Source organism: Papio anubis, chromosome 1 (genome assembly GCF_008728515.1).
Source record: "Papio anubis isolate 15944 chromosome 1, Panubis1.0, whole genome shotgun sequence".
NCBI lineage: Eukaryota > Metazoa > Chordata > Mammalia > Primates > Cercopithecidae > Papio > Papio anubis.
Genome location: NC_044976.1, coordinates 117,324,647 through 117,336,954, shown reverse-complemented (window position 1 = coordinate 117,336,954; position 12,308 = coordinate 117,324,647). Strand labels below are relative to the sequence as shown.

The 12,308-nt window shown below is 36.6% G+C and overlaps 1 protein-coding gene and 1 long non-coding RNA gene across 3 annotated transcripts in view; one reads left to right on the top strand and one right to left on the bottom strand.

Moving 5' to 3' along the window:
• Positions 1 to 12,308, top strand: part of WARS2 (tryptophanyl tRNA synthetase 2, mitochondrial) — a 112,651-nt gene that overhangs the window by 61,074 nt on the left and 39,269 nt on the right. Inside the window, exons 1-2 of one of the 2 annotated variants that reach the window (XM_017946246.3) lie at positions 757 to 1,019; positions 6,811 to 7,068. In XM_017946246.3, coding sequence (XP_017801735.1) covers positions 1,017 to 1,019; positions 6,811 to 7,068 — 261 coding nt within the window. In that variant the 5' untranslated portion in view covers positions 757 to 1,016. Of the gene's footprint in view, positions 1 to 756; positions 1,020 to 6,810; positions 7,069 to 12,308 lie in introns of those variants that run through there. The other variant, XM_009216565.4, reaches the window with a different exon arrangement.
• Positions 2,879 to 9,281, bottom strand: LOC116269475. Its single transcript, XR_004177031.1, has 3 exons — positions 9,089 to 9,281; positions 4,319 to 4,356; positions 2,879 to 3,934 (listed from the first exon to the last, which is right to left on the bottom strand). It is a non-coding gene; the product is annotated as an uncharacterized LOC116269475 (long non-coding RNA).

Below are 12,308 nucleotides of genomic sequence, written 5' to 3'. Positions count from 1 at the left end.
GCCGCTCTCTGCTTTCAGGATGGCACCTTGTTGCTGCATCCTCCAGCAAGGAGGAATGCTGTGTCCTTACATGGAAGGGGTGGAAGGGCAAAACAGTGTATACTTTCTCTAAAGCTTTCTTTTTTTTTTTGGAGATGGAGTTGCGCTCTGTCACCCTGGCTGGAGAGCAATGGTGCTATCTCAGCTCACTGCAACCTCTGCCTCCCAGGTTCAAGTGATTCTCCTGCCTCAGCTTCCTGAGCAGCTGGACTATAGCCATCTGCCACTACGCCTGGCTAATTTTTGTATTTTTAGTAAAGATAGGGTTTCACCATTTTGGCCAGGTTGGTCTGGAACTCCTGACCTCACTTGATCCACCCGCCTTGGACTCCCAAAGTGCTGGAATTGCAGGTGTGAGCCACCACGCCCAGCCTGAAGCTTCTTTTATAAGGGCATTAATCCATCCATGAGACAGAACCCTCATGACTTAACCACTTCCTAAAAGGCCCCAGCTTTTAATACTACTACAGTGGGGATTTCCAATTTGAATTTTGAGGGGGTCACACCTTCAAAACATGGCATCTGGGGAAGAACATTATGTGGTGTGGTGGGCAGGGCACTGGAGTTCTGAATTCTGGCCCCAGCTGTGCCACTAGTTGTGTGCCCTTGGCCTTTTGATTAACATCTCCATGGTACACTTTCCCCTTCTGAGAAGTGTGTTGGGGAGAGGGGTTGGGTGGGAGTGGGAAGCTTGAAGCCAGGAAGTTCTAAATTGCATGCAGTTCAATGTGATGGAAGGAATGTAGAACTTGGAGTCCAGTGGCAAGAGCTCAGATCCAGATCTGACTCACCTGCCTGCGACTTTATGCAGGTTATTTAACTTTGCAATGTCCTTCCCTAGAAAATGATGCCTATGATTCCTACCTTCACTACATGAGATGAAGTACATGAAAGGGCCAGGGCATGTTTCTGATAGCTAAATTTCACCACGAGAAGGAAAATACATCTGCAAAAGCATTCCATTATATGATAGAAGGATGGTAGGTATAGTGCATGTAAGGAAAATAGATGCGTAACTCTTGAAATTTGAAAATGGCTTAAATAAGCCTGTGGGGAATATTTTTTAAGAATTAAGTTGATTCCTTTTAAACTGTTTTACTGAACTGACAATACATATTAAGTGCTTATCTTTATGCCCTTTAGGCGCTCACAGTCTAATTGATTAGTCACTCCTTTTTCTTTCTTTTAAAAAATAATACTCCTTTAGTTTTACTTGTTGGCCTACATATTTTTTCTGACTTGGAGGTGATATAGGACCTTCTTTCTCTTATACTGAATTAATATTTACTCTATTGATTCCCAGGTCTGAGCATCTGGTTTTAGTTCTAAGCAGAAATGAACCCATTTTTCTTGGTGCTGAGTGAGCATTTCTTGACAGACCAGTACTCTCCAGTGCTTTTTGGAGGAAAGAGCTGACTATAGCAGAACAATGCTGAGGCATTGCCAAACCTTCAGAGGAGCACCTGGCTCCTCCCAGCCAGTGTCACGCCTGGTCTTCTCTGTTTCAGCTCTTCAATCCTTAATTGCCAGTAGAGGCATTTTCAAGAAAATGTTGAAGATAATTTCAGGAACTTAGGATTGAAATAGTAGGGCGATGTAAAGGATAGAATTGAGAAGCACTAACAGAGCTAAGGAGTGAGAGCTTTAAACAGTATTTTTAAATTTATATACAATTAGAAGAATAAATAGACTTATAGAAATAAATAGACAATAGAAGAATAAATAGACTTTTCATCCCAATTAGCTGGGTAATGTTATTGAATACTTTTTTATTGTAATCTGTGATAAAATGCCATTTATGTAACCAATAAGACATAGTGTGGCCGTTGAGCCAAGTTTGTGGTTTACCTTTGACCGTAGTTAAAACAAATGTGATCAATGAACAATTGGTGTTACAGCTGGATACAAGCAGGACTTTGTAAGAAGAGTCTTGAAATCTTTAGCTGAAGTCTTTCTCACCACTGTACTGAAGCTGAAAGTGTTTCAAAGCTAGTAGGCAGCCTTCTTTAGATGTATCTTATTCACTTGAAATTAAAGACAGAAGCTCTCCTAATCACAAAAATTCTTTTGCCATAATTAATAACTTGGGATTTTTAAATTGCTTTTGAGTACTGTAAGAAAATTAAGGAAATTACACATTTTGGATGTGCTCAGTACCTTACAACAGGAATAGTTTCAGCTATGTCTGTCAAAATGATAGGTATGCTCTACCTTTGATTTGAATACCCACTGTCTCTTCTGGTATATATCAAATCCCAGAGCTGAAGCTCCTCAGGGATATGGTACTGCTGGTTCTGTTATAAAAATGAGTCAATAAATGTATAGGCTGGAAGTGGCATTTACCAAGGAAATATGCCTGAAATGAAATGAAGACCTACTTTCTAATGTGCTTCTTTTTTAATCCTCTGCATACTGTGATGGAATCATAGGTTGATGCTCCAGGCTTCCCCTTGAATGAATGCCTGTGGGCTAGGCTAGAAGCTGTTTTCTTTGAGGTTTGTCTCCTGTCCAAACCCATGGGAAGCCCAAGCTCCTTTCGTTTTCATTCTTTTCTAACTCTAGTGCTTTTGAACACAGAACCTCCATCCTCCCACCACCCAAACTCCACATTCCAACCCCGTGATTTCATGGTACCCGGCATGTCTCCCCTGCCATGCCGTCAGGCCGCCTGCTGACTCTTGCAGAGGGAACAGACGGGAACATAAACTCACTGCAGAAGAGCAGGACACTCTCTGTATATTTTTAAGACCAGGTATCCAGTTCCCATTTAGAGGCTGTATTTTTTTAATAGTGCCTTGAAAATTGAACAAAATACTTCTTGTTAGTCTCGTTGCTTGATAATATCATTCCCTCTGCGCTAATGTATAGAGGGAACTAGAGAATGAAAAAGATGTATTAGATCATTTCTAGCCCATTCCCACTGGTCACGATACTTTTTTCCCACAGTCTCTTCTCTGGTGCTTTTCTCTTCTAGTTTTCTCAAAGATTTGTTTTCTCCATTTCTCCTGGGGAATAATTTCTGAGTTTGAAGATGGAGAAATATATGTGAAAATATTCCTATTTTTTTCAGCTTAAAATTCTTAGTCTTTATAATCCTTTACATTACCATAAACAGTCCCTTATCTTCCTAGGTCAAGTGTTTCAGGATGGTATTTTTTTCCTTTCCATTTATTAACTTCAGAGTTTGTTTTTCTGCTTTGCTTTCTCCCTTCATCAATCAGTCCCTAAAGCCCATTAATCATTTCTTACTGCACTGAAAATTCCTTTGCTTATTCCCATATCAGGAATCCAAAGCTGGTTAAGGTCCCTAGGTCCTGGAGGAAGCCTCAATAATAGGTACTCATTCTATGCTAACTTCTCTCTCTGTCTCAATTCTCAAGTAGGAATTATTTTTAAAATACTGTTTCTAGATTATGATCTGGGGATTTCATCACTTGAAAGCCTTTTATGTGTGTGTTTGTGATTTTGAGTGTAAGATTATGTTTGTTCTCAATTACCTGAAGGATATTTTTCATATCCTCAAAGCCAGAAATCATTTGGGTCTCCTCCTGAGTTCTTGGATCAAGCACAATTCTGGACCATGGAACTATGATGTAGCATTCTGTTTTAGGGCTGCCATCTTAGGAGTTGAGAGGAAAATAGACTGTACTTGTAGGATTTGGAATACTTGGGGAAAAGGTAGTGCCAAATTTAAGTAGCCTTGGCACTCACATATCAAAAGTAGATTAGCTCTCAGGAGCTAGCGTTAGGTATAAAAAAGACTTCACATGGCTTGTGGCTTCCTGGATTGGAGGACTTAATATTATAAAGATATCAGTTCTCCCCGAAACAATCTTTAGATGCAGTGTGATCCCAGTCAGCAACGTCAACCAACACTTGCAGCTTCTAATCTGATCTAAAAAGAAGAAGAAAAAAATGAACAGGATTTTTTATTTTTTCCCTCTTGGGACTTGACAAGATGATTCTAAAATATATTGATACATATAAAGGGCCAAGGATGAATAAAGTACTCTTGAAGAAAAAGAAGGTGGAAAGCCTTGCTTTAGTAGGTCCCAAGATGTATTTTTAAAAAGCAATGTGATACTGACACAGTTACAGACAGATAGACTAATGAGTCAGAATTGAAAGACCAGACCCTTTCCAGATTCTTCTTACAGGGATCCTTGATTTATGATGGCGATGGCATTTCAAAGCAGTGGGAAGAGACAGTCTTTTCAATAAATGGTGCTAGAATAATCAGATATTCATATAGGAAAAAAAGAAGAAATTAGATGCTTACCTCACACCATATGCAAAAAACTCCAGATGGATACAGACCTAAATGTGAAGAGTAAAGATAAAACTTTAAGGCGCACACACACACACATTGTATATATGCATGTATGTGTGTCTAGCTGTATATAGCCGTATATGCACACACACCACACACACACACACACACACACGTGCACCTTCATAACTGTAGGGTATTGAAAGATTTCTTCTATGATACAATAACCTGTTATCAGAAGTTATGTATTTGATTCATAAAATTAAGTACTTGTCTTTATCAAAAGATAAGATAAAGAGAAGACAGCCATACAATAAGACAATATTTGCTCTACATGTAATTGAAGAATATTAGCATCTAGAATATGTACAGATTCTTAAATCAATAAAAGACAATCCAATCTGAGAAAAACAGGCAAAATAATTTAAATAGACTTTTCATAGAAGAGGAGGTAAAAATAGCTAGTAATCATAAAAAGAGTCCCCAACTTCTTTAATAATCAAAGAAAATTAAACCATAATGAGATTCTACCTCATTTCCATCAGATTAGCTAAAAATAAAAAGATTGCTAATACCAAGTGTTGATGAGGATATGGAACAACAGGAACTTGGTAGAAAGTGTATAATGTTACATACTTAGGAATAGTTCACCACATTGAAGTACTACAGTTGAAGATACATATACATACCTTATGACTCAGCAATTCTGCTCCTAGCTATATACACTAGAGAATCTTGGCTCACTAAGATACCTGTATAATAATGGTCTTTTTTGTCCCCGTAATTTTATTTTGCAGATTTTTAAACTGACTGAAAAATTGCAAAATTAATACAATGAATATGATAACGTCTTAATAGATGGTAGCTAAGCAAAGCATAGTAGCTAGTAGAGAGAACGTACATGGGCTTTGAAGTCAGTGATATATGGCTTGAAACTTCAACTCCACCACTTACTAGCTGTGTGACCATGGGCAAGCTAATGAAATCTGTGAGCCTCATGTCTCTCATCTATAAACTGGAGATAATAATATACCTACCATATTAGGTATTATAAGGATTAAATGCATTAATATATGTAAAGCACTGGGCATAAATGCTTGCAACATAGTAGTTCAGTAAATTATTGCTGCTTTTGTTGTTTTGTTTTCGTGGTGGTTAAAAATGATAATGATGCATTTTATTTTCTCAGGGCCTTTTAGTTACAGCATATTACTGATACATACTCATTTTTGGTTTTTCACAATGGAATGTATTACAAAATAATTCAGGGGAAAAATAGCAATTTTTTTTAGTTTGTATTGCATTTTTTTTCTTTTCATTTTCCTATTATAACTTCAGCATTAGGAAGTACAAACCAAAGGGAAAATATGACCAGGGTGCAAATGTTTTTTATAATTTAAATAATTATATAGAATTAAAATTTCCTTTTGAAGAATTGAAAACCCAAATATGATTTTATTAAAAGTAAAAGGAAACCAAGGCATAGAAAATTTAAATAACCTTATTAAGAAGTAATATTAGAAATAGAGTATATATTTTCTAATTTCTAGCCCAAGATCTCATACACTAAATTATGATATCAAAAATATAAACAAAAATCTTAAGGCAATAGCAGTAGCCTTTAGCACTAATGCTAAGGCCTTCATTTCCTTAGCTGCAAAAGAAATTAAATCACATGAAAAACTCTCGAGGCCCCTTTAATCTCCAGTGAAATTTGATTCTATGTCTGAAGGCCGCCTCATTGACCACCAAACCTCAGTTACCTTTTCCTCTTGGGAATTCCTCTCTGAACCCTATTCTGTATCATTCCAAACTGGTCATGATCATGTTACCATGTTATACCTTTACTTGCCTTTTCATAAACAATATCGTCTATCTCCTATTACATCACATTCTCTTGGGGATGCAGATCTTTTCCTTTTTTTTCTTTCTTTCCTTTTGTTTTTTGTTTTTTGTTTTTTGTTTTTTTTGAGACGGGGTCTCGCTCTGTTGCCTAGGCTAAAGTGCAATGGCATGATCTTGGTTCACTGCAGCCTCCACCTCCCGGGTTTAAAATTCTCCCACCTCAGCCTCCCAAGTAGCTGGGATTATAGGCGCACCACCACGCCCAGGTAAGTTTTGTATTTTTAGTAGAGACCGGGTTTCACCATGTTGGCCAGGCTGGTTCCAAACTCCTGACCTCAGGTGATCCACCCTCCTTGGCCTCCCAAAGTGCTGGGATTACAGGCATGAGCCACCACGCCCAGCTGCAGATCTTTTCTTATGTGTCTTTATATTTGTACACGTTTGAGTGCAAAAACATTTTTAATATCTATTTTTTTTTGTCCCTAGTAGCACCTAGCATAGTGATTTACAGAGTAGGCCCAAAATAGATGGATGATGATGACTGTCAGATTGTAGTTTACAAAAATATAACTAGCTCCCAGAGCTATGATAACATGGGCATAGGATTCATGGGATTCTGCCTCAAAAGCAAATATGTTTGTTTTCCTTTGTTCCAGAAAGACAGCAAGAAGCGAATATTTTCTGGCATTCAACCTACAGGAATCCTCCACCTGGGCAATTACCTGGGAGCCATTGAGAACTGGGTGAGGTTACAGGATGAATATGACTCTGTATTATACAGCATTGTTGACCTACACTCCATTACTGTCCCCCAAGACCCAGCTGTCCTTCGGCAGAGCATCCTGGACATGACTGCTGTTCTTCTTGCCTGTGGCATAAACCCGGAAAAAAGCATCCTTTTCCAACAATCTCAGGTCAGCTTCTCAGATTAGAACTGAGAAAACTTTTATTTGCAGATTATTTGAGGAAAAAATGTTGAATGCTTCACACAGCCCCTGCTTGTGATGTTTAAAAAGTGTTTGAAGGTGACTTTTTCAAATGTGATTTTTTTTTCAGCTTAATGTTTTACTTGTGTTTATATCATTAACTATCATTATATTGTAAGAGTATTTTTCAGCTTTTCCTCTACTGTATTTGGTAAGTTTATGATGCTTCATATACCAAAGAGTTGTGTTTCGTGAGTACTTCTAGCCCTGGAGTTGTTTTGCTATGCTGGGTTGCTTTCAAACTGATTACTTTGTATTGTTGACTAATCTCCTTGTGATCAGGGATAGAAATTAGTGACCAATAGTTTTATGTAATTCCAATGTTGCTTTATTAGATGTTGTATTTGGAAGGTCTGTTGGATAATTCCCACTGTTCATTCTTTGTGTAATAGTTTTTTGAGAAGATTTGATAGCACAAGTTGGGAAATTGGAAGACAAAGTTTCAGTGTCTTGTGTCTAAGCCAAGAAAGGCTTCATAGTAAAGCCAAAATATTTGACTCATATCTTCACTATGGATGAATCAGTTTATTCTTGGACAGGCAGATAGTCTGGTCTAGAGACAAGGCAATCAAGATACACCCTAGAAAAAGATAAAAATTCTAACTAGATCGTGCCTTCATTATGTATCTGCTTTAACCTTAGGACAAAGCCCAGCCAAGGAATGGTATGTTATACATGCTATGGTATATGTTAACATGCGTGCATATATGTAACCTTCTTTGATTGTACATTTCTATCATTATTTTTATATATGTTTTGTTATACATAAAACTTAATGTAACGATTCTTACAGAGCAGACTGTTAAAAAATATGTGATAAATGAAAAGAGTATAGTGATCCCTTGGCATCCAAAGAGTGTTGGTTCCAGGACCACCAAAGCTACCAAAATCTGCAGATGCTCAATTTCCTTATATAAAATGGAATCATATTTGCATATAACCTACACATATTCTCTCATATACTTTAAACCATCTCTACATTACTTGTAATAACCTAATACAATATAAATGCTCTGCAAATAGTTGTTATACTGTATTGTTTTTTAATTTGTATTACTTTTCTATTGTGGTGTTGTTATTTTTTGATGCCTAAATACACATTAATTTCATATATATATATAAATTTTTTAAATTTTTAGAGATTAGGAGGGTGTATGTGCAGTTTTGTCACATGAATATGTTGTGTAGTGGTGAAGTCTGAGCTTTTTAGTGTCCCTGTCACCCGAATAGTGAACATTGTACTCAATAGGTGATTTTTCAACCAACATCCTTTTCCCCACTTTTGGAGTCGCTCTGTATGTCCATGTGTACCTATTGTTTAGTTCCCACTTATAAGTGAGAGCATGCAGTATTTGTTTTTCTGTTTCTGAATGATTTCACTTAGGGTAATGGCCTCTATTTCATGTTGTCCTCCATGTTGCTGCAAAAGACATGATTTCATTCCTTGTTATGATTGTGTAGTATTCCATAGTGTATATATAGTGGTGGTGTTATTTTTTATTTGTTGTTTTTTCCTAATATTTTCAATCTGCTGTTTGGTTGAGTCCATGGATGCAGAACACACAAATTCAGAGGGCCAACTCTATGTTTAAAAAATAAATGCAGTTATCAACTTTGTTGCCAGCTTGGAGATAATTTGATAAAATAATAGAATCTGATCATTAAAAGGACCATAAAGGCAATTTACTGCAACTTCATTCCTTATAGTTGGTCAGGAAGGCTTTACTTGCACATGACTTTTCAAATTCAGTGTTGGACAAATCCAGTTACTATAAAATACTTGCTTTTATTGACTGAATATCTACCTCCATATAATTTCCATTCGTTCATTTAATTTCTGCTCGGTAAAAAACACAATAAATCAACTCTGCTTCCACACAACTGCTCTTCAAATACTTGGAAAGACATTTATTATGTACCATTTGTATCTTACTCTGTAGGTCCTTACCGTATAGGTCTTTCCTTCTACAGACTAGCTATCCCAAGGTCTCTCGCCTTCTTGGTCATCCTCTCTCAAAAGCACTCTCATCTTCTTTCTGAAAAGAACGTACCTCAAGCTTCACATCCATTGCCAGCATTGGAGAGCTGTTCATCATTAGAGCCACTTTTTGAGTCACCTAATGCATTTTGCAAAGCACATCATCTTCACTTCATCTAAGCTGTTTTTAATACAAGCTGGCTTTTGATCCTTATCACATACTATTTCTAAAAATTATATTCCCAGCCACAAGTACCTATTTCCATACTTCTTGTGGATGAATGTCTAATCTCCACAAAGTAACCACTTGCCAGATTGCTTTTTAAAATGGTCTTTAATATTAAAGACTTATTTACAACTACATCCTATACTTGCACTTTGAACTCAATCTCTCAGGAATGATTACCATATTATAATTTTTTTCTACTTTGTAAAGGATTTTAGCAGTGACCTTCATAAGCATCTAAAATTTGCAATAATTGAGATATTTTCTTCCATGTGGTACTTTGTTGTTCAAAATAGCAATTGAAAAAGTAACCCACTATATGGGAGACTTTGTAAAGACTTCCCCATAAAGGAGGGACAAAATTCACCTTCTCTTAAAATGGAACCTAATGAGCTCATTGGGTCTAGGTCGGAGAGTGGAAGGGGCAGAGTTGACTGGTGTGTGCCTGTCTTCTCCTTATAGCTTTAATGCAGTTGTAAAGCTGTTTAATAATTCGCCTCTTTGCCATCCCTCACTTCAGCTCCATTGTGGAGAATTTTCATAGTTTGCCAGCAAAATTTAAGGGAGGCACTCATCTTGCCTACATTATACAATTTGTCTCACAAAGGCAGTATGAAAAATTTCCTCAGGTGTCTTTGTAACCTAAGATAAACTTGGTTCTTAGCCATTTCATTCTTTGACTCAGGCAACCAACCTTATTACAACTCGATGGATGGATGGATGGATGGATGGATGGATGGGATATTTTATCAGGCTTTCTTTCCCCCTTTTTAAAAAAATGTAATTTAATTTAAAAATGTTTTTAACAATTTATAACAGTAGAGAGAATAGTATACTGTACCCCATCTCTTGTTAACATTTTGTTATTTATCTCACTGATGTTACTTTCTTTTCTTTTTTTTTTTTTTCTTTTTTGAAAGAGAGATAGGGTCTTGCTCTGTTGCCCAGCCTGGAGTGCAGTGGTGTGATCATAGCTCACTGCAGCTTCAAACTCCTGGGCTCAACATCCTCCTACATTAGCCTCCTGAGTAACAGCTGAGACTTCAGGTGTATTCCATCATACCTGGCTTTTTTTTTTTTTTTTCTTCGAGAAATGGGTCTCACAACGTTGCCCAGGCTGGAATCAAACTCCTGGGCTCAAGTGATCCTCCCAACTTGGCCTTCCAAAGTGTTGGGATTATAGGAATGAGCCACTGTGCCTAGTCGATGTTATTTTCTTTGTTGAAGTATTTCAAAGCAGATACTGCACATCATGGCATTCCAATTCCTAAATATTTTAGCGTGCCACTATAAATCCAGGAAATTTTCTTACATTACCATAATACTGTATGACACCTAACAATGATCATTCCATATTATCATCTAAAACCCAAATTACCCTGACTCTCCCAAAAATGTATTTTATAGTAGGCTTGTTTGAGTGAAGATCTACCAAGGTTCACATATTACATTTGGTTATGGATCTTAAGTCTCTTTTCTTTATGCCTTTTGATTTGTTCATCACACTTTATTTCCTGTAAAGTTAGTCCTGTGCTTAAAAATAATTAAAACTTTGATTTTTTATGCTTCTACTTTTTTTCTCACCTTTGATGTATTGATCAAGTTTTCTTTTGTTTTCTATAAAGTTAGTTCTTTTGAACTTCAAAATCTTAGTTTTTTAGTTGCTTTCTCTTTACACTAATCTGTGTTAGCTGATGGTTAGTGACTATAAACTACTGTCCCACATAGTTGCTCATCACCATTTTCATTAATTTGAGTAGAAGCTGTGCTTATCTACTGCCCATGGATTACCTAGAAATGACCATTAGACATCAGCTCCATTAGAGTGGCCATAATGCTTCAGTTTGTTCATGGATGCTGATGGAAAGGTCCTCCTCATGCCTTATCTTTACAGCCATGAAGGCATGTATTGGCTTTTGCTTCTTAGAACCATTTTTCAGGTAGAAGTATAAGTGAATAAACCAGTCTTCTGGAAACAGTTATTATCTTAGCCACATGACCCCATTATTTACAGAGTTCTAGTAGGTGAAAAATCATCATGGCGATGACTTAGGTTTTGTAATACAAAAATCAATAATCAGAATAATCAGTAACTGTCTTTTTTTCTTTTTCATTTTCTTCTTTTTAACAGGCAATGCTAGGAAGAATTTTTTCTTTTTTCTTTATTTTAAATTGACAAATAAAAATTGCATATATTTATGGTGTACAACATGATGCTTTGAAAGATGTATACATTGCAAAATGGCAAAATCAAGCTATATAACATATCTATTACCTCACATACCTATCTTTAAGTGATTTTCAGATATACAATACATTATTATTAACTATGGTCACCATGTTGTACCAGAGATCTCTTGAACTTATTCCTCTTGTCTAACTGAAATTTTGTGTCCTTTGACCAACATCTTCCCATTTCCTCTTGTCCCATTCTACTCTGCTTCTATGAGCTCGATTTTTTTAGATTTCACGTATCAGTGAGCTTATGCAGTGTTTGTCTTTCTGTGCCTGGCTTATTTCACTTAACAAAATGCCCTCTGGGTTCATCCATGTTGTCATAACTGACAGGATTTCCTTTTTTAAGGCTGAATAGTATTCCATTGTGTGTATATACTGTATTGTCTTTTTCGGTTCATCTGTTGATGGACACTTAGGTTGATTCCATATTTGGGCTATTATGAATAGTGCTGCAATAAACATGAGAGTACAGATGTCTCTTTGACATACTGCTTTTCTTTCCTTTGTATATATACCCATTAGAGGGATTGCTGATTTATATGGTAGTTCTGTTTTTAATTTTTTTGAGGAACCACCATACTGTTTTCCATAATGGCTGTACTAACTTTCTCACCAACAGTGTGCATGGGTTCCCTTTTTGCCACATCTTTGCCAACACTTGTTCTCTTGTTTTTTGTTTGTTTGTTTGTTTTTTTGAGACGGAATCTCGTTTTGTCAGTGGCACGA